Source organism: Jaculus jaculus, chromosome X (genome assembly GCF_020740685.1).
Source record: "Jaculus jaculus isolate mJacJac1 chromosome X, mJacJac1.mat.Y.cur, whole genome shotgun sequence".
NCBI classification, from domain to species: domain Eukaryota; kingdom Metazoa; phylum Chordata; class Mammalia; order Rodentia; family Dipodidae; genus Jaculus; species Jaculus jaculus.
Genome location: NC_059125.1, coordinates 100363871 through 100387449, shown reverse-complemented (window position 1 = coordinate 100387449; position 23579 = coordinate 100363871). Strand labels below are relative to the sequence as shown.

At 36.5% G+C, this 23579-nt stretch overlaps 1 protein-coding gene across 2 annotated transcripts in view; it reads right to left on the bottom strand.

The window, feature by feature from the left end:
* Window positions 1-23579, bottom strand: part of Rnf128 (ring finger protein 128) — a 126432-nt gene that overhangs the window by 26094 nt on the left and 76759 nt on the right. For both annotated transcript variants that reach the window (XM_045140567.1, XM_045140566.1), the window contains exon 2: window positions 4157-4404. In XM_045140567.1, coding sequence (XP_044996502.1) covers window positions 4157-4404 — 248 coding nt within the window. The remainder of the gene's footprint in view (window positions 1-4156; window positions 4405-23579) is intronic.

Genomic DNA, 23579 nt, shown 5'->3' with positions numbered 1-23579 from the left:
TCTGATTCTCCTGCCTCCACCTTCTAAGTTTTGAAATTATAGGCATTTACCTGGCTTATCATGTGTTGGGGATCTAAACCAGAACCTTGATGTGAGGCAAGCACTCAACTGAGCTACATCATCAGCCTGATTCCCTAATATAATAGAGAAAAGTTTACAGAACTCAACTTCATCACCATTCCTACCAGTCAAATGCATATAATCTACTTAAATGCTCAATGAAAACTGCAAACATGCAGTTCTTTTACAAATGAATCAAAAGTCATGAACATTAAATAAATAAATAACATTATGCCATTCAAATATTTATAAGCAAAGTGGTCACTGGCCATATATCTAATCATTTGTCCTAAAAAAACAAAGAGATTTAATCCACTGAATAGTAAAAGATACCCTATCAAAATCCTTCTGTAACTGATAAGTTTCAAGGCAATTCTTGAACAATTCTACAGAGGATATCTTTCATAAAATATAATCTATGAAAATTACTTATATGACAGAAGAGATTAGGGCTAAGTGTCCAGCAAGCCTATGTAATACCAGGCCAAATTCTTTTTAAATCTTATTACTCTAGCCTTCAGAAGAAATTTCTGTTTAAAAGCCAAAAACTAAACCTTATAACTTGCTGAGAGTTTATAGATTTAGTATAGCACTTACCATATAGAAACATATGCCCTAATGTGAATGCACAAAAACCAGTCTTGTCACTGAAATTGTAACTTTTGGATACTTAATCATACTGGATAGCATTTTTCCAATCTCAGAGATAAAATAAGCATGATATACAAATGTCAAATATTAACACAGTGAGAATCTATTGAGCGACCTAGCATAGGAATTCTACACATCCTTTTGACCATAGCTAGTAACAGGCCAAACTCACCACCATTGTGATAAGCTGTTTTTTTCTGAGAAGGACCTAAGTCAATTAACTCTAAACATTGACATAATCATCATTTATTAACATGTGGTGCTATCTAACCCTTACAGGCTTTTATAAGAATAGTTAAATGTTTCATCTATCCTGAAATTTAATTAATTTTATTTTTCTACATAAATCTGCACTGTTCCTTCCACTCCCAAATACATTGCATTCCTTTTTGTTTTTTGGAGAAAGAGCAGACAGCAATGAATTGCTTTTGGAGGAAATTCTAAGATTATATAAAATTATAACCTGTTGATTCAACTATGAAATCATCATAAAACACTAAATACCTACTGATCGTTTTGGATAAATGGCAGAGCATTCTGCTGTTTTGTTGAGAATACTTAAAGAGAAGAAGAATAAGTAAAAATGGTGGCAAGTACTATGGAAGAAGAAACAATTGCATTCTAGCTATATAACAAAAATAGAACCAATAGGATTTGCTGATGGAGCTTATGTGGGAAAGGAGAAAAAAAAGAGAAATAAAGAATAATTCTACAGTTAAAGTTTAGGAACAATATAACTTCTTTTGAAAATGGGTGCAATAATAGCATGTTTTTGTGTTGGTGGCAAAGATGCAGAAAAAAGAGACATTGCTAAAAGTGGGGTAATGAAAGATGACAAGTGTTATACAAGATATGCACACAGAGTTGGTGAGAGTTAGAATTTAACCGGGGTGGACTTTGCTAGAAAGTACATCCAGCTGTGAACTTCCACAGGCTCCACATGCTGAAATTATTAACAATAAAAAGGTGTCTCCATAAAGTTCCCAAATTAACAAAGGGCATTGCCAAAACACTTGGTTACCTGGAAGAGCTAAAAGGTTAGACCCTACTGCTGAAGACATCACAACCTATAGCCACAGGTTATCAAGTGACCATTCTGGAACTGAGAAGGAATATAAATCCCTCCCAGCTATACCACATAGTCCTAGAAAGTGCCATGAGACCTGCTGGAAAACAAGGGTTGCCAACAGAGTGAATAATCAGGAGATTCCTGCCAGGTATGAAATCAACCAGCTAAGCAAGAAGTACACACTTGTGCAACAGTGGCACACAGTTGATGTTAGTAACCACCTGCTCATGGAATGGACATGAGACCTGCTCAGTGGAGAACTCATAGCTGACACTTAGAACCAAGTGAGATCCCTTGAGACAGGAAACCAATAGGTCCACAGATATCCTCCACTGCTCTTTAAGAAGAGTGGACATCCATATCAGTAAGTCACTCTAATAACTATGCTTATCTCTGCTCTCACTTTTGGTTTGGAGTCTGTTCTAGCTTACAGAAGCTGAAAAACACTGGGGAGAACCAGGATACAGCACTATAGCAAAAATAGCTAACTATCTATCATGAGATGGGGTACCTCCACTTCATGTGTCCAGACTCAGACGTCATTGCAGAAGCAGTGACATGAATATACTGATCTCAAGACCAGCCTGAAAACCAGTTCCAGAGAGATGGCAACAGACACTATGGTCACTCAAACTTCATCAAAACAGATCCAGAGACAACAGAGACCTCAAAACCAAATCAGATCTCTGTCTTGTCCACCAAGGCTCAGGAAACATAGTGAAAGATGGGGCAGAAAGATTGTAAGAGCATCAGGGTAGGTAGGAATATTCTGAGGCACCATGTCATCCCCACACTGTAGAGACTTACTGATTAGGCTTGGCCCCCACAATGAATGCCAATAATCCCAACAAGGAAGACTTTTGGCAGAACTGGGGCAGAGGAGAGAAGATATAAGATTACAAACATTTTATTTTAAAAAAAAATCAATGCTGGAGAGATATCTTAGCTGTGATGCACTTGCCTGTGAAGCCTAAGGACCCAGGTTTGGTTTCCTAATATCCATGTAAGCCAGATGCATAAGGTGGCACATGCAATCTGGAGTTCATTTGCAGTGGATAGAGGCTCTGGCATGCCTATTCTCTCTCTCTCTCCCTTTCTCTCTGTGTCCCTCTCTCAAATAAATAAAATATTTTAAAAATCCTTTAAAAAACTGTGTCTTGGACTACAGAAATGGCTTAGCAGTTAAGGCACTTGCTTGCAAACCCAAAGGACCCAGGTTAGATTCCCAAGTACCCATGTAAATCCAGATGCACAAGGTAATGGAAGCATCTGGAGTTCATTTACAGTGACTAGAGGCACTGGTGCACCCATCCTCATTCTCTTTCTCTTTCTCTCTCAAATAAATACATAAATAATTATTTGTGTCTCTTATGGACATGCAAGGACTTTTTTTCTGATAATCATTCCCCATATACTATAAGAACTATATGTATAGCATTCACATTATATTAACTACTATAAGTAATCTAGAAATTTAAAATGCCTAGGAAGATATGCATAGGTTATATGCAAGTATGTTATTTTATATAAGGAAACTGAATAGTCACATATTTTTGTATTCATGGGGAGATTCTAGAATCAATGCCCCATAAATACCAAAGGGATGCTTCTATGAAAAAGAGAGTGAAGAGCTAAGGGAGCTGAAGATATATGCATAATAAAAACAATAGAATTTAAGCTTAACAAAGAAAGAAAGAAGTAAGCATCCTGAGGGAATGTTAGGGGCAGTTGAAAACTGATAGGATCCATGCCATAGAATCATAGGTACTTCCCTATTCAATAATGCTTTTAGCATTTTTGCTCTTTCTATATGTTATACTTTTGTATATCACTATAAAATATGGTAGAAATTCAGCCTTGTCATGAAGTTCAGAATAGTCTCTTTTCTCAGCACCATTCCCACAAGCATATACATACATACATGCATACATACATACATACGCACATATATATATACACATACACACATATATGTAAAATAAGAGTGATAACCTGAAGACAGCGACTATATTCATATTTTATGAATGTTTCATTCTGTCCTTTCTAATTTCTATATTTTCTTTGCTGAGTATGAAGGCCTTTATAATTTAGAAGAAATGTTTATTTAAGATAACATGTTTATACTCATTGATTATTAAATACTGGCTGCACTCCCTAATGAGGTATTAAAGACTCAATCAAGCATGATTAATTCCTCAACAAATGATAGAAATAAAATATTTGAAAACATGGAAGCTGATATATTAAAGTCCACTAAATGTCATAAAACATATGCACTTATCATTCTAGCAAGAAAATATATTAATAGCCATGAAAATGAAATGGCAAATGAAATAGTTAAAAATTATTAAAATTGAAAGAATGAAGCATACAAACCTGCTTTCTACTTTGAGCTCTTGCATTCCGTAACCTTCTAGCAGAATAAAAAATAAAATAGCCCACTGTTGCTGCCGTAATAATGAAAAAGGACACAGAAACGAAGAAAATTGAATAATGATTCACCCATGGGCCATGTTTCTTCCCTACTTCAATGACCATTGTTACTTGTATGCCTCTTTGAATAGACTGTAGAATTTTTGTTCCTTTTAGATTGCCGATCATGATTGCAACAATGTCTCCTGCACCTGTAAAAGAAAATATATTCAGTTTTAGTTTGCCATGCTTAATATAAAAAAATAAAAATTGAGAAATAATTTAAATCATTTGAAATGAGATACAATGACACAAAGGATTGAATTTCTTTCAATTACCATTTATCAATCACCTATACAAAATATGTAGGGGATATAAACATGCATGAGACTTGCTTTCTGATCCTCATGTACTCATAGTTTAGGAAGAAAGGTATTTTACATAACAGATATTTCTTCCCTTCTCAGATTAATTACCTTTAATTGTACAGCATTAACCATGGGGCCTGATTAATATCTTTGAACTTGCATCTTTTTTAAAAACAGGGTTTCAATATGTAGCCCAGCTTCCTGAGTAGATGGGATTACAGGCTTGAGCAATGAGGACCCCAGATCAATGTATATTTTATATGAAGGCTTGCATAATGAAAGTGCCATGGTTGGTCAAATATAGAGAAAAATAGAAAATCTGACATTTTGGATATATTTTTAAAATTACTATATAATTTCTAATTTATAAGGTTACAGACTATCAAATTTACTCACATCCAATGTATAAAAATTTACATTATCAGTATAGGAATTGGAAACAAACGCTGTTTATAAACCAAAGCATATAACCTATTCATATGTTTGTGATGTCCTATTCTTCTATATCCTCAAATGCAATATAGAATCTGTTCAAAGTATTTAGGAAGATGAACAGGATCAGTGGGAGGAAAAGGGAGGACATGATGAAGGAGGATAGGAGAAAGCTAGCTTTATTTAGGCTGTTTCAGTTATAAACTGAGGCTCAAAGAGAACCAGGAGATGCCACCCTAAATGCCACTTTGCCCTGGCATAAGAATGGAACACTTGGCAGGAATGGAACTTGTGTCTGATTGAGACTTAGCTACAGCAGCCCTTGCTGCCCATAGTGTAGCATAGTATCTAAATATAATGGCACAGGCAGGCTGGCCCTGTAGTTCGCCCTCCAAATCTACCCACTAATTAGGTCTTCTCTTTGCATACTTGAACCTGATGCTATAAAAGGTGCTGACTTCCATCCATCCTTCTCTCTTCACACAACCCTAGGCGTGTAGGGGGTCTCTCTGGATTCCCTCTTATCTCTGCTTGGACACACATGCATCTGGCCTCTACCACCTACCCAGCCTGGCTAGGTGTGTGTGTGGGGGGGGGTAGGAGAACATAACATTGTTTCTTGATCTGAACTTTTCTGCTTGCCTCTGTTTTGGAGTTTGAAATAATTTTCCACTTTGATTATTTCTAAGGTTTCTTCTGGCCTCCAAATCTACCATGTGTATACTCTCCATACTCTCCAAATCTACCATGTGGGTACTCTCACCAACTCTAGGCTTGTTACCTGTGCAATTTCTATAAACTTGGGATAACAACTCTTATCTCATCTAAATGTTTTCTTTCTGCTATTCTTCCTTAAGTCATCACCATTTTGCCTTTTAACTTTCTTCCTTTTAAATCTCCTCACACAAGCTCCTAAATTCTATCCTCCATGTGCTTGCAGCTTTACCCTAATCTCTTTTTAAAGGCCTCAGTTGCTCTCAAGTGAGCTGTACATGTGCTTGCAGTTTTACTCTAGTCACTCTTTAAAGGCCTCAGTTTCCATGTGCTTGCAACTTTACTCAAATATCTCTTTAAAGGACTTAGTTTCTCTTTTTTTTTCAAAAAAATTGTTTATTTTTATTTATTTATTTGAAAGCAACATAGAGAGAGAGAGAAAAAGAGGCAGAGATAGAGAGAGAGAATGGGTGCACCAGGGCCTCCAGCCACTGCAAACAAACTCCAGAAGCATGCACCCCCTTGTGCATCTGGTTAACATGGGTCCTGGAGAATCGAGCCTCAAACTGGGGTCCCTAGGCTTCACAGGCAAGTGCTTAACCACTAAGCAATCTCTTCAGCCCTCAGTTCCTCTTAAATCCCAGTCTCCCTTAAGTAACCCCCACAGTTTGTGATTTCCCCTAAATAAACTTAATAATTCATAATTTATCCTTCTTGAGTCTGTCTTTACTAAAGGTAGAACAGAACCCAAAACTTGGGGTCCATAAACTCTGGGGGACCCCCTCCTGAAACTCAGAATCCTGCATCAAAGAGAGGGTATGGTAAAGGGTAATATAACCAAAGTACATTATATACACATAGTACATTGTCAAAAGGACCATCATGTTTTGCAATTAATATGCACTCCCAACGAAAGAAAGGGAGGAAGGGAGATATTTACTTTGTTCTAGGTGCTGTAAGATACTACACAGACCTGATCAAGTTAGCAATAAAGATAACACATAGAATAAATATAAATATATGTTTCTACTCAGCACCAATTAAGAACAAGCCTGAAATAAGTGTAATCTTATTTTCAGGGTCCTAGTATCTACAATAATTCCCTTCCTAGTGACAAGTATGTTTTTTTTTTAATTTATTTATTTGAGAGTGACAGATACAGAGAGAAAGACAGATAGAGGGAGAGAGAGAGAATGGGCGCGCCAGGGCTTCCAGCCTCTGCAAACAAACTCCAGATGCGTGCGCCCCCTTGTGCATCTGGCTAACGTGGGACCTGGGGAACCGAGCCTCGAACTGGAGTCCTTAGGCTTCACAGGCAAGTGCTTAACCGCTAAGCCATCTCTCCAGCCCGACAAGTATGTTTTGTTGCAAAAGAAAGACACTGATTATCCTTAACAGTGTCACAATGTCATACTTTCCATGCCATTCAATTGTTTATCAAGGTTTATATTGTTCTGAGTTTATATAACCTGATATCAATAACCTTAAGCAAAAGAATAGAGTTCTTTGTGTCTGGAGGGATTGCTCACTGGTTAGGGCACTTGCCTGCAAAGCCAAAGGGCCCAGGTTCAATTTTCCCAAGATCCACATAAGCCAGATGCACAAGGTAGCATATACATATGGACTTTGCTAGAATTCGTTGGCAGTGGCTGGAGGCCCAGCTGCACCTATTCTCTCTCTCTCTCTTGTGTAAATAAATAAAAATATTTTTAAGTTTAAAAAAATAGAGTTCTTTGAATGTTAAGGCATTGTCATCCAGAGAACTCTTCCAGTGATTATTAAGTTAAGGTATTCTCCAGGTTAATCACCAAACTTCAATCTGGAATGAGACTCTAAAAAGACTTTGACTAGAATTTAAACACAAAAGTATAATATTAAAGTAGTATTCACAATTTTGATGGTGAAATAATGAGTATAAATATGAAATGGTAATATATATTATAGTTTTTTAACCCAAATAATCCCTAATATTTATAATTACTTGTAGCTACAGTCTTCAAAGGATCAGGACACAGTACATAGTATACTAAGGATGATTCTCTCTTTATTTGAGGCTATTAACTCGAAAATATATGCAAAAGATATGACTATAGCTCCTTAAATTTCCAAAAGACATTTCTTTACATGTGATAGTACATTTAGCTGAACTCTTTTATAAATTCACTGGCTAATGTGTGATCACTACATTTGATGAAAATTAATGGCTCACTCTGTTCTCATTTCCAAGAGGGAAAAATCTCAAAAGCTATGGGGAGTAAAGGAGTCTGAAATGTGGGTATCATTTGATGTATCTTCATGCAATATGAATATGACCCAAATATCCCTGATGTGTCTGGGAATTGGTAATTTTGCAAGAGAGTGGATCATTTTTGCTATTTATTTGTGGTATTTTAAATCTCTAGCTATTATACTAAAAGCATAGGCATTATCTGTCTTCTCTCCATAAGCTATCTCTCAGGAAGAAAAAATATCTGGTTATAAAGTTGTGATGTATTATATAATATAGCATTTGTTTCTAATACTGTAGTACATATATCATTTAAAAGCATAAGTAATTCTAAAAATCAGGTTTTGGAATACATTGCAATTTTATAGATTTTTTATGAAATCACAGATAAGGCCTTGTAATAAATTTACTAGTACAAATAAGCTTTTATTCTTTTAGTAGACATGGGATAACGGGTGGCAGAGGTGGCTGCTCAGGGTTAACCATTGTGGTAAGATAGAGTTTAAAAAACAAGGAGGACTCTGGAGTTGGCACAGTGAATAAAGTGCTCATCACTCAGGCCTGAGTACCAGAGTTTGGTCTTCAGATCCCATGTAAAAGTCAGAAATTGTGATGGGCTTCTGTGGTATCAGAAGAAAATATGGGAAATGGAGGAATGAGAATTTTCTGGAAGCTGATGGCAATCACAGCAAAGAACAGCAGAGAGAGATCCACTGAGAGAAACCCTGCTTCAAATGAAGTGGAAAGGTGCGGATGACCTATAAATTGTCTTCTGGGTTAGAGAGATGGCTTGGCAGTTAAGGTGTTTGCCTGTGAAGCCTGAGGACCCATGTTCGATTCTCCAGGTTCCATGTAAGCCAGACATACAAGGTGACACAAGCATGCATGGTCACATGTGTGCACAAGGTAGCACATGCATTTGGAGTTCAATTGCAGTAGCTGGAGGCCCTGACATGTCAATTCTCTCTCTCTCATAAAAAAGTTGTCCTCTGATCTCCACACATGTGTAGCACACACACACCCACCTTCACATGCAAGAACACACATAAACATGTGCACATAAATGCATCCATACAAATAAAAAGCAAAGGTATTCAAGTTATGTACATTGCATACACATTGCAAATAATGCTGTCTTTTCAGTTTCCATGATATATGTAATCCAACAATAAAAATGTAGTGAATTATTTTTTCTAATCATACAAGACTTACTTCTAAGCATTAAGATGTAGTTTCTCCTCTCCAAACTATTGCAGCTATTTAAAAACTGTTTCCAAATCATGTTTAATTGCACCTAAATCCTTTAGCCACAGAATTCTGTTTGAATTTTCAGTCATGCAGATGCTCCTTACTTCCTTGATACCTCCTGTTATCCAAGCCTTCTTTTCATTCCTATTGCCTTAGCATAGGCTGTCATAGTTCCCTTGCCGAAACTATTTCAGTAGCCACTAAAGTGGTTGTCCTGTATCCATATCCAGTATCTGTATAGTATAGTTTATCCAATACTCTTAAAGTCTAGTTTCATTAAAGATATCCTTATGGGGCTGGAGAGATGTCTTGGTGGTTAAGACACTTACCTGCAAAGCCAAAGGACCCCAGTTTAATTCCCCAGTACCCATGTAAGCCACTGGTGCATGCATTTGGAGTTCATTTGCAGATGCTAGAGGCCCTGGCATGCCCATTCTGTGTTTCTCTATCTGCCTTTTTCTCTTTCTCCAGTAAATAAATAAAAATGTTATAAGAAGAAATCCTTATGACTCATTGGAATTTACCTTCCTTTTTTGCCTTTAGTTATCTCTCATATCCATCATGCCTCTGTCCTATTCAAGTCTTTAGTGACTCTTCAAAACTCTTTAGTCTAGCTCCTTGGCCTAGTTTATCAAGTATCATGTGACGTGTTCTCAACTGACACATCTAGTTTGATAGACCTCTACTACAACCCCACTTCAAGACTACCCAGATTCAACCACATAGGACTATCATTGTCATTTATGTTTCATTAACTCTTATTTGTTTCCTCAGCCTAAATCATATTTATGAAAATTGTAGTATCAATAATACTTTATTTAGTGGGCCCAAATATACTTGGCCAACCCCATACCTTTAAAACAATATGGCCAATGCTGAAGAGATGGCTTAGCAGTTAAGGCACTTGTCTACAAAGCCTAGGGACCCATGTTCAATTCCTCAGATCTCATGCAAGCTAGGTACACAAGGTGACACATATGCAAGGTTGTACATGAACACAAGGTGGCAAATGTATCTGTAGTTCAATTACAGTGGCTGTAGGCCCTGGTGCACCAATTCATTCTCTCTCTCACACATAAAAATGCCAGTCTGTTGGCCTTACCTCAAAAAAAGTAGTCAAATAGCACAATCAATTTGGTATAAAACAACACAAAATACACTTGAGCACAAAAATAAGAATATAATTAAAGACAATCTAAAACAGCATTTGATTTATTAAATACAGACATATATCTTGTACTAATTAAATATCTATAAGTCCTTGCCTTCACACAAACACACATACACATTTTTTCATCCACTTAATTTGAATGATTTATCAGCAAAGTCTTAATTTTTTTGTTTATATTAAGATTACTTTGACAAAAATAAAGTATAGTTTAAAGAAAAAAATATCAGTGTACCTTTATAATATATTCTGTAATAATTTTATTCACTATGAATAGTGCCTCATTAAAAATGATAATCATTATTATGGATTATACTGATATATATGCCTGTTTCTTTTTTTGTTTATTTTTGGAAACAGGGTTTTTACAAAGAGCCCAGGCTGACCTCAAATTCGAGATCCTGATGCTCAACCCAGAGAGTGGTGGGATTACAGGTTTGTACCACTGATAGCTCGTTTCTGGTACAAACACTTGTGGAGTACAGCTTTATAATGACACTTGGGCCCTCATCTCCATTCTAAGAAATAGAAAAGTACCCCAAAATAGTAAGTTGATTTTGTTACATTTTTATAAAACAGAGTTCTTACTCCAATGAAGTGTGTGAAATTTACTAGCTCTACAATGTTCAGAAATATCTCATCTTTATTTGTATTAGTTTCTTATTCTATGCAGCACAATAGTAATATTTTTGAATGAAATTTAAAGCTACATAATATTGCCCTATGTTCCTAGATATTATATACTTACTGATTGTGACTTGTTCTTGAGACACAAATATTTACAAGCCATTATTTAACATAGTGGTGGTATTATATATCACCAAAGTGATATTTTTCACTGGAGATAGATGGACCTTAGCAATCATCCAGTCCAACTCAGTTTTGAATCTCTATATTGGGAAATTGTCCTTGAAAGAGGAAGATTCTCACTTAACTTGTTGCTTCTAGCAGCAGTTCTCGTTTCCAATTTTATGCTACTCATCTGTTCTTGGCTGAGTTATCAAGCTTGGCTCTACAGAAAGAATAAAACAAGCTTCCAGATAGTACTTGAGGTCTCTAGTGCAAGTACTCTGTGACATATATTGGTTGCTCAGTGACATTCTTGTTTACTTCCTGAAATGTAGTATTCTGGATAATTGAAGGTGCCCAAGAATATTTATCTACAAACTAGAGCTTTAACTATTTAAACAAACATGATGAGATAAGCCTTGCTACTGTTCCATTTATAAGGTAAAATTGAATTTCCAGTAGAGAGAAAGAGAGACAGAGAGAGGGAACTGACTAACTTGCCCAGGATGACACTAATATACACTAGTAAGGGGCTGGAGAGATGGCTTAGCGGTTAAGCGCTTGCCTGTGAAGCCTAAGGACCCCAGTTCGAGGCTCGGTTCCCCAGGTCCCACGTTAGCCAGATGCACAAGGGGGCGCACGCGTTTGGAATTCGTTTGCAGAGGCTGGAAGCCCTGGTGCACCCATTCTCTCTCTCTCCCTCTATCTGTCTTTCTCTCTGTGTCTGTCACTCTCAAATAAATAAAAAATTAAAAAAATATATACACTAGTAAGTATAGAAGTTATATCTGGCCACATGATAGTTTGGCTCTGCTACCTCTCCTTTTTTAAGTCAATTTTCCGTATTATTTTTCTATCTTCAGTGAAATCTGAAGCTATTATTTGACTTTAGGAATGAAAATTAAAAACATATATTCAGGAACATACAGGGTAAAGTTTAAAACCTGGCTCTTGGATAAAAGGAAATCTTGACTGGCAGTGTATGCCATTTCTATGATGCAAATACTTGTGCCTTGGCTATATTAAAGGGAAGCTGGGAATAAATGCTACAAGCAAATTAGCAACCCATCTCCAAGTTACCACTGGACACTGCAGTAAAAACATATGTATAAGTATTATACAATGAAAAACTTAACTTACAACAAACTTATTTTTTTCTCATTCATTTCACAGTCATATCTACTTTTAAATCCAACATATATTTGCAAGTTATGTTTGGTTTTGTATTTCCTACTCTACTGAAAAGCACAAAATAAGATATGTAACTTGGAAATCAAGAGAAAAAAACTTCATTTTGTGTAACAACAGTTACAAGAACAACAACAATAAAAACCAACAACTTGTTTTTCAGTGCTGGGAACTGAATCCAGGGCCTATAAGTTAAGCATTCTATAACTAAGCCCCACCCCATGCCTGTCGACAAACCTTTCTATGATATTGTTTGTGTTTCTGTTGCTAAAGTAAGCCTTGCTAAACTTTATTCTACCTCAAACTTTTCTATGGCCTTACAGTATTGGAAATGAGCTATCATAATGCTTCAGCTGATTCTGAACTTTTAAAATTAAAATCAGTGACTTTGTAAATGATGTTTTGTTTTCATTTTGTTGTTTCTGTTGTGCTGGCAATTGAACTTGGTGCTTCATGCACACTAGGCAAGTTTTCTAACACTGAACTCTACTCTCTACCCTGCAAGTGATATTTTTAAAGGATCACAAACCATTCAGTATATAAAGGCTAGCCATTTGTTATAAGGTATCCAGATATGGTCATATTCACAATTTATTTTCCCAAATTCCAGCGTATTAGGGAACAGAAGATGAATGGAACATTCAAACTAAACACACAAAGGCTAGAAGCTTTTTTCTTTCTTTTACTTTTTTAGAGACAAAGCCTTCTGTATCCCAGGTGAGCCTTGTTGCAGCTACCTTCTTGTTGCTAGGACAAACTGACCAGAAGTAGATTATAGGAAGAAAGGGTTTATTTCAGGCTTACTGATTCTAAGGGAAACATCATCAGGGCAAAGGAAACTGACATATTCCATCATACATTCATATAAAAGAGACAACAGCCAGCACCCGAAAGCATGAACAGCCAGAACTCAAACTGGCCCTCTACACACTCTAAGGCTGGACTCCAAGATCCACCACCAAGTGACACACCTCTTCCAGCAAGCTGCTGGAGACTTAAGTAGGAAGCTAAACCTTAATCAAAAATGCCTCAGGCAAGAGCCAGGCATGGTGGTGCATGCCTTTAATCCCAGCACTCAGGAGGCAGAGGTAGGAGGATCGCCATGAGTTCAAGGCCACCCTGAGACTCCATAGTGAATTCCAGGTCAGCCTGGGCCAGAGTGAGACCCTACCTCAAGATAAAATAAAGAAAAAATATACCTCAGGCTATGGGAGACATATATTAACATTCAAACCACAACAGGTCTCAATCTTGCTTTGGAGCAGAGGATGATTTTGAACTCCTGGTCCGCCTGCTTTCAACTTCCAAGTCTATGACCAGGACAGGCAGTTGTTTTTTTTTTTTTAAACTTAACACAATTTGGAAAATGTAAAAAAAATCCATTTTTCAAATGGAAAATTAAAAATATAATCTTTTGCCTATTTCACAAAGAGATGTACTGCAACTCCTTATCTAGGAAAACTCAAAGTGCTTCTTTAGTAAGTACTCATAAAATAATCTTCTCTGAAGACCAGAGTTCAGGTACTCAATAAGACAAGTACAAGTGAAAGATAACAAACCTCTATCATTGAATTGATGTTACTCATGCTGCATAATCATGCTTATAAGCTTGTGCTCTTACAGTAGAACATAACAAATGCAAACATTTACCACAATTTATAACATTTCTTTTGCTATTTCCACAAAGCATGCTCACAGTCAGTCTTCAAAATTAATGTCAATGCACTAATTTATTCATTCTTATAAAGTCCTGAATCTAAACACTTTTCTTTCTTTCTTTCTTTTTGGTTTTACGAGGTAGAGTCTCACTTTAGCTCAGGCTGACCTGGAATTCTCTATGCAGTCTCAGGGTGGCCTCAAACTCACAGTGATCCTCCTACCTCTGCCTCCCGAGTGCTGGGATTAAAGGCGTGCACCACCACGCCCGGCTTAAACACTTTTCTATCAAGTTTCACTATTATGACTATCTCCTTTGGAAAGTATTAGTCGTAAGAAGCCAAACACGGGTTTCATAGCTCAGGAGATCAAATCAGTGCCAATGAGAATGAAATGATGTGTGTGTGTGTGTGTGTGTGTGTGTGTGTGTGTGTGTGTGTGTGTGTGTTTGTATGTGTGTGTTTGTGTGCGTGCGTGTGTGCGTGCACATGCATGTGCTCCATGGTATGCATGTGGAGGACAGTGGGCATTTTGGAGGTGGTCTTCATCTCCACCTTGTTTGAGGCAGAGTCTCTCTTTTTACTACTCCAAGGACAATGGTAGCTGGTCCCTGAGTTTCCAAGGGATTATCCTATCTGTCTTTTAACCTAAAGGTGTGCTGGGATTACAGACATCTTCCACAGCATTAGGCTTTACATGGGTGCTAGGAATCTGAACTTGTTACTCACACTTGTGCTGCACACACTTTATCCGGTGAGCCAGTTCCCTACACATCAATTAACCTTATTGTGGACCAGTTATTCAAAAGACAGATGATACCCCTAATTTAATTCTAAGTACTTTCTGAGTAACTATAAACAGGATAGACACGGTGCTAGGCTGTGGAGCTACAGAAAAGAATTAAAATTTAGTCCATGCCCTATAGGCATTTGTAAACTTCTATAGATTCTAGGAAGAATATAACATTGGCAAATGAAATGAATCTTACATCACTATTATCATGACTACTATTTCCAAATAACTTTTCAAACTGTTACTGTATTAGAAGATTATCTTCTTATCTGGAAGAAAATTAATATTCCTGCAATGTTCAATATTTTGAAAAGAAACATAAATTGTTCTGTACTTGGTATTTTTCAATTTGGTAATAGTATTCACCTAAACAGTGGCAAGGCAGCCAAAAGTATCAACTGCTGCAATGGTGTCATGTCTGTTATGGGGAAACCAACTGTTCTCTGATTGGACTTGAGGTCTGTTTCATGAAAGGGAATTCCTGGTACTGAAAATCTCATCAAAAGTCAATGGTTTAGGGTCATAAGCCCTGGGGAAGAGAACTACTATGGTTGTCTGGATAAATGGATATATTGTGCCCACTAAACTACCCTGTAAATATTATGCTTATTCCCACATATTAATGATTCTTTCACTTTTGGTTAGAGAAGCTTCTCTTTTCAGATGGTGGTGACCATTGGGGTGACGAAAAACTCACCAAAGTGTTGAGAAGAAGTTACAGTATATTGTTCAGCAATATATGAGATATCTCTATCACACCTTCCAAGGCAAGGCTCAGGGACCATTGCAGAAGAGGTGGTGGAAAGAATGTAAGTGCCAAAGGAAAGGGAGGAGTGCTTATAGTAGTGTCTTCCAGATATAAAGTGGCCTTGATATTCATGATGCTACCCATACAAGACCTGCACAGCAGTAGGGAATAAATGATGGCATCAAAATAGAAAAGAGACTATTTTGGAAGAAGAAAGGATTCCATGGAGGTTAGATTTGGGAGGGGGAATCCCAGAACTTGCTGGGTTTCTTTAATTTTGTAAGAAATGGAATTTCTGATGTAATTTTATTTATTTGTGAACAAAATGAACAAATACCTACTAAGTATCTATCATGTACTAACCTCTGTATTTGTGGAATTATTTTACTTATATTTACTATGAACATACATATATATATATATATATATATATATATATATATATATATATGGACTTTAAAACATAAAATCTCTATGCATAATGGTAGCATACTTCCAGAACCTTGCCATTTAAACACAAACATATGAACAAAACTCCAGTATTCTACCTTTAATGTTAGCAAATAAATATTCACAATGATTCATGTATAAATAATAAGAGCACTGACTATCAAAGCATTTGTTCTAAAACTAAGCTAATATTCAATGCTGCCTAGATATCCTGATACCACAATGGAGTTGGCACTAGGGAATTCACTGAGACCTCGAATGAACAAGACCAAACTGTGAAGAGTTCCAATATAATAAACATTGCCTCCATTAGAAAAATCTGAAAACAATCAGGTAGACTTCTGAATGTTCACTTTGTCCATAGTCATTTCCAAAGATTTTTTTTTTTTTGTTTACAACAAAAATATTTTGGACAGTTGAGGAAGCAAACTATTTTAGAGGGATACTAAGACTCATAGGGGGATGGACAGATGGCTTAGCAGTTAAGGCACTTGCTTGAAAAGCCTAAGGACTCAGGCTCCATTCCCCAGTACTCATGTAAGCCATATATCCACAAGGTGGTACATGCGTCTGGAGTTGGTTGGTAGTGGCTAGCGGCCCTGGTGTGCCCATTGTCTCTCACGCACTTGCTCTCTCATAATTAAATACAATGTTTAAAATCTCATAGGGCTGAAACCTAAGAGGTACTTTTATAAAACAGAAAAAAAAACACTATATTTGTAAGCCAAACTAACCTTTCTTCTAAGCCCTGTATTGGGGCAAATTTTTGTTCTTTTTAATTATTCCTAGTCAAGGGTGAATCAAGTTTCCTAGGTTGACTGCTTCCCAGAAGTTCTCTTGAAAAAAATAGTTCTACACTGTCTTCCAGACATAACATGACCATTGCCCTCATTAGCTCTACAAGTTGTGGTTACCTGCTGCACAAGATGGGGCCCATCGACATTCCATCATGGATGGGGGAGAAACACTTGAGGACCTACTCCTCCCTGAGGAGCTAATGGCAGTTAAAGGTTGCTGTGGGGAGTCATTCTATTCATGGGCCACTGGTGAGTTGCCCATGCTCAGAAAAATAACACCCCACACTCATGCTTATGCAAGCAACACTAATTAAACATACTTGCTCACCAAAAAAAAAAAGAAAGAAAGAAAGAAAAGAAAAGAAAAGAAAAGAAAAGAAAAGAAAAGAAAAGAAAAGAAAAGAAAAGTTGGGCTGAAGAGATTGCTTAACAGTTAAGGCAGTTGACTGCAAAGCCAAAGGACTTAGGTTCAATTTCCCAGAACTCACACAAGCCAGATGTACATTGTGGTGCATGCATCTGGAGTTCATTTGTTATGGCTAGAGGTTCTTGCACGTCCATTCTCTGTCTTTCTCTCTCTCCCATGTCGAACCTGATGATCAGTGCCAGGGTGAAGGAGACAGACCCTGAGAATATTCAACACCTACCAAAGCACAGATCCAGAGGCTCCTAAGAGCTTATCACTGAAGTAGACTTAAAACTCACCCACCACAGCTCAGGGAACTTTTCAGAAGAGGGGCAGAAAGATTGGAAGAGCCATAGGTTGAGACACCATGCCCAGAGGAATTTCCCCCCCCCCCCAAAAAAAAACAACTGAGGGCTGCTCTCACAACGTATACCCACAACCCCATAAGGAATACCTGCAACCCCACTGAGGAGGGTCCCCAGCAGAATGGGGAAAGGAACGAGGGAAAAGAAGGTACCAACACATGATGTATCCATATGAAATATGTTGTTAATAATAACAATAAATAAAATATTAAAATGAAAGTTATCAAGCTCACATTGTAGATAATTGTTTTAATTCTATTTTCTTAGAAAACTTAATATAATTGACAGCAAAAACTGTCAGTGATTTTCCTTGAAATTACAGGATCAGTTTTCATTTTTGAAACAAGATCTTACAAATATTTAAGTTTGAAAATATTTGTCAGCAAGTTGTCAAATTAAAAGGAGTTGGTTGAAGAAATCAGCTAGTTCTGCTGACAGCTCTATCCTGCAAGTGCTTTCCTTCAGAATAACGTGATATTTTAGTGTGCTTCAGAACTGCTTTATGCCTACTTTGCATTTCCACATACAGAAATATCCATATATGTAGGCTGCATAGTGTAGAAATTTAATAAAAAATATTCTTATGAATTCATCAGGAATATTATGTGAAATTGGCATGTTCTGTGTATGTGTACAGTGTGCCAACATGTGGAGAGCAGAGGTTGTTGTTGAATATCTTTGTCAGTGGTTTGCCACTTTATTTTTGTGACACAGTATCATGATGAACCTAGAGCTCACTAATTCAGCTTGACTAGCTAGCTGTTAAGCCCTGGGTATCAGTCTCCACTTACCCAGAAGTGGGATTATATGCACATGCAAGCACACTCAGCTCTTACATGGTATGGTAATTTGAATAGATGACCCCCAATCTATTTATTGTTTTATGAGTTTGTAGTTTGCATCTGCAGCCACCTGGCTGGAGGCAGTGTCACTGGCTGGATCTTAGGGTCCAGCCCTAAGGTATAGTGGTGGGTTTGAAATTCTATTCTAAAGATAGGCAAGTGTCTAGTTCCAACTGGAGTTCTTGAAGTGTGTTGTGTGGCTTTTGGGCTTATGGCTTCTCTCTCTCTACTTGTGCTTGTGAAAGCAGGCCAGCCTCTTCTGCCATTAAGGGACTTCCCCTGGATCTGTAAGCTTCAATAAATATCCCTTCCCCCATAACTGTGCCTAGTCTGGAAATTCATCTCAGCGAACCTGAAGCTGTCTGCTACACATGGGTACTGGGTATGGAACTCTCAGGTCTTCATGCTTGACAAGCATGTTATCCACTTTACCATCTCCTCAGGCCCATTTCATTTGTTCTATAATTCCATTAGACTAAAGAATACAATTTATAGCATTTTAAGATACCAGAAGTTTGACTCATTGTTTGCTTTTATATCCTTAAAAATATGAACATAGTGTGTAAGGTAAATAATGTCCTTGTGTTATTATGAAAATAACTTTGACTTCATGGGCCCCTAAGAGAATATCAGGAACCAACAATCCCCAAGTGAAATTTTGAGAACTTCTAAGCTAGCCTAATGATCCTCAAACTTTAATATACATGAGAATTACTTGGGAAGGACATTAAAACACTGAGCTGTAGATTCTCATTTGGACTCAGTACGTCAGGGGTGGAATGTGGAAATCTACAGGTTTAACAAGTTCTGTGGGTTATTTTGCTATATGAGGTCTGTTGACCATATTTTGAGAACTATTGAGTTGGAGTTTGATTACTGTTTGTCAAATGGCAAGGTCAAACAGTTTGAAGATATTGGTACAGTCACTCTATCCACATTAGTGCTAATTATTTACTACGTATAGAAAAGCTCTGCTAATGGAATCATTTATCAGTATTCAAGGTACTTTCAATAGAGAAATTTGAAAATTAGCCACATAATTGTTTCATTCCCTTTCTATTATAACACATCTCTGCTGTAACCAATATCACCTAAATCATCAATAATAATCTTCTAATTGATCTCCAAGACACCAATCAAAGACTTCCAATTCATTCTTTTTATAGTTACCAGAGAATTTTAAACAATAGTCAGATTATTCCTTCCATAACCCTCCTTCAAAAGCTCCATTTCACCTACAGTATAAAGTTCAGCTCACTTTTATAAGACTCTGACACATTTGGGTTAAATGTCCCAATTCATAATGTGTACTGCAGACTTCCCATGAAGTTATCTGGTTTATGTTTCCTTTACCAGACTATGAACTTCTTCAGGTTAGTGACTATGTCTTCCATCATTATATCTACAACATCTAGCAGAGTAAGTGGCAGATGGCATATGTCAAATAAATGTTTTCTTAATATTTATTTATTTACAAAAGAGAGAGAGGAAGGGAGAGAGAAAGAGAATTGGCACACCAGAGCCTCTAGCCACTGCAAACCAACTCCAGACACATGTGCCACCTATGCATCTGGCTTATTTGGGTACTAAGGAATCAAACCTGGGTTCTTAGGTTTTGTAGGCAAGCAAGCACCTTAACCACTAAGCCATGTCTTCAGTCCTCAAATAAATGTTTGATGAATAAAACTTTAAGTTTAACATATGTATAATTTCACTCTCTATAGTTTTAGATACCCATTGTCTAAAAATATCCCAAGGAAAATCCCAGAAGTAAACAATGAATAAATTTAAATGATTTTATTACAACATTGATATAATTGCTCCATTTTATTGTTATTAATTCTTATACTACCTCATTTATTAATTACATTTCATCATAGATATGAATATATGCACAAGCCTAGTATATATAGGGTTCAACAGAATGTATGCTATATTTAAGCAATCATTTGAATGTTTATTCAACCTGAAAAACATCTTCATTCTTTAGAGATAACTGTGGTCAACAGTCTAGATATGCCTTGTACCTACTTATGTAACTAAACAGGACATACCTGCTTAGAGAAAGGGCATATCATAAATATAGATAAAAAGCTAAACACTAACCCTGCTCTATAGACTTTGGGTTCAGTGTGATGCTTACCATCATAGTGCTGACTGTTGACATAGTCATAATGATAAAGCTGTTCCAACTACAGCAATACCTTACAAGCCTGGTGTATAGGTACACGTCAGTTTCAGAAGTATGTTCAAGTGCAGGACAAATGCTATTTGAGGCCTAAGGTCAGGTAAGAATATCCTCTTTCCGGTTCAGTAGAAGACTGAAGGTTTTGGCACTTAGGAGGTTCAGAAAGCATAAAAGAGGACCCTTAAAGGAGCTGGAACAGACTGATCGCTATATAAACTTAAATTGTGTTGTTACAGAGGAAAAGAAATCAGATGTGCTACTGGTAGATGCTATAGCATGTTATTTAATTAATATATAGAGCATCCTGCAATTATAATAAATGTTTTGTATAATAAATGTTTGCTTATGTCATAATTTTGATTTCGTGGTGGTAAGATCTCTGGGAACTAAATTCACCATTCAGTTTTGCTACTTATAAAGATTTTCTTGAGTAAAATACAGCATCAATGTAACTAATTATTTGGGATGATAAATTGCACAATATCCAGAGCTGTTCAGAATTTGATAAGAACAGTAGATGGTATAAGTAAAACAACTATTAACTAACTAACCATATATATATATATATACATATATATATATATATATATATATATATATATATACACACATACATATGACTAAAAACTATTAAAATAATATTTGTTCAATAGCAAAAGAGGGTAGCCATAGGGATTTTACACAGGGGAAACTTACAACTATGAACATTTAGGCTTTTTCATCTTCCATTTATCAGCTGTATTTTCCTATGTTATAAGAATTCCGCAGAATTACTGTTGTTGTCTCCAGGACAAAACACATGGGTGCAGAATTTAGTCATATCCTAGACTTGTAAATTAAAATTAAGTTATCTGAAAATAATCTGAAACATGGCCTCCAACACTGCAACTTTATTCTCAATCTTTCAGCCCCGATGGAACTAGTACAACAATGTACAGAAGACAGATGTGCTCTGTGCCTGAAATGTTGCAGAAATCTAGACAGGGTCATTTCCTTGTAGATCTGAAAACCCTACCTAAGTTGGTATTTCAGAGCCACACTATACACATTCCTGTGACAAAATACCTACAATGACTACAAAGGAAGAATAGTCTGTTTTGGCTAACAATTACAGAGGCTTCCATCCATGGCCATTTGGTCTGTGCACTTCTGATTGCAAAATCCCATGGAGTGGAGTGGGAAGCAGAAAAAAGTTACCAAATTTTGGCCATGAAAAGTAGAGTTAAGAGGAGATGCCAGGGTCTCAATAATCCCCTCAAGATCGTGCCCCCAGCAGCATACCTTCCTAACAGTCCCCACCTCCCACCTCATTCTACCACCACCCAATAGTGTCATAGACTGTGGACCAAAGCCTTGTCACTTGTTCCCTTGGGGAAACATTTCAGTCCAAAGTACAGAACAGACTAAAATATTATGGGCAAGACCAAAAATGTAATAGAACACAAAAATGTGAGCTCCAGGACAGACAGGAGTGATTGCTTAGCAGTTGAGGCACTTGTCTGCAAAGCCAGAGGACCCAGGTTCAATTCCCCAGGACTCATGTAAGCCAGACACACGAGGTGGTGCGTATGTCTGGAGTTTGTTTGCAGTGGTTGGAGGCCCTGTGTGCCCATTCTTTTCTCTTTCTCTCTCAAATAAATAAATTAATTAATAAAAATTTTATATATATATATATATTTTTTTTAATGTGAGCTCCAGGGATGGAGCGGATGATATCATAGTTTAGTTTCTGCCTGATCAACTATCTAGTCCTAATACAACCAGCATGAAAAGGGTTCAAACTTTTGCCGGTTTGTGACATCTTTTTGTATGTGTTCTCTGCAGAAATAGTTTATATCAGGGAAATTCAGCTGGAAATTACATTTATCATTATAGTTATGAAAAGTATTGTGCAGAGAGATAAAGTCTTCATTATGACTTGGTTACAAGAACCCAAAGCCACAAAAGTTTCAATATCCAATTAGGATTCCATTAAGAATCAAATTTGAGTAAAAGAAAATTTGGAATGGCTCACATAACTTTTATTATTATTTCAGTGCTCAAATGTCATGAATAAGAACATTATGCTACCTGAATACATTAAGTTTCTTATCAGGTGAAGTATCATAAAAGTTAGCTTTGACACTATGGCCCACAAACTAATAATTAAAAAAAAAATAAGCCAATTCTCACATGTCTCCTTTCTCAAATTGTTTCATACTATCAGTAAAGACAAAAACCCTTGCCTGTACATCTGTAGTTTGAAGCTGCATTAACCTAATATAAAAGATACAATGATGTAAAAGTAAATATCATCATAACGTACGTATTCAATTCTTATCATAATGAGGTGACCACTAGTTTATTCACTATCTGACATTGACAAGACTTTGACATAGTTAAAATATATATATATATATATATATATACATGTGACTAAACTAAAACCAAAACAAAATAAAAATCAAAAGAAAAGAGAAATGAGAAATTGTCAAATGCATGGCAATCAGTGTTTCCCAAATTATACTTCAGATGTTAAGTATTTGGAGATGAAGGAGATTCTATGGGTAATGATTTTCAAAAATACTACTAGAAATAAAGTTGATCCAACTTTCTTTTGCATTATTAGAAGCTTTAAGAAATACTACAGTGATAAGCACTGCCCATCTCTAAGACTTGATGACAGATGAGAAGAACAGTAATGTACCAGAATATTTATCAAGTTCTTTACCTACATTATCTCATTCAGCCCTAATAATAAACCTACCAATTAGATATATTTATCATTCTCCATTCTACAGGAAAAGAAATTGGGTTTTAAAGAGATTAATTTGGCAAAGGTCACAAAGCTATTACATGAGATAAATGAATTGAGAATCGTATCAAAATCCATTTGATTCCTAAATCCTCTCTGCCTCTGTGCCAAAAACAGGTCTGTAGTGCTATATTTCCATTGTTAGAGCATAATTTGTTGATATTAAGCTTTTGCTGTTAAAATGGAAACAGAACAGAAGATATAACAGCTGTTTT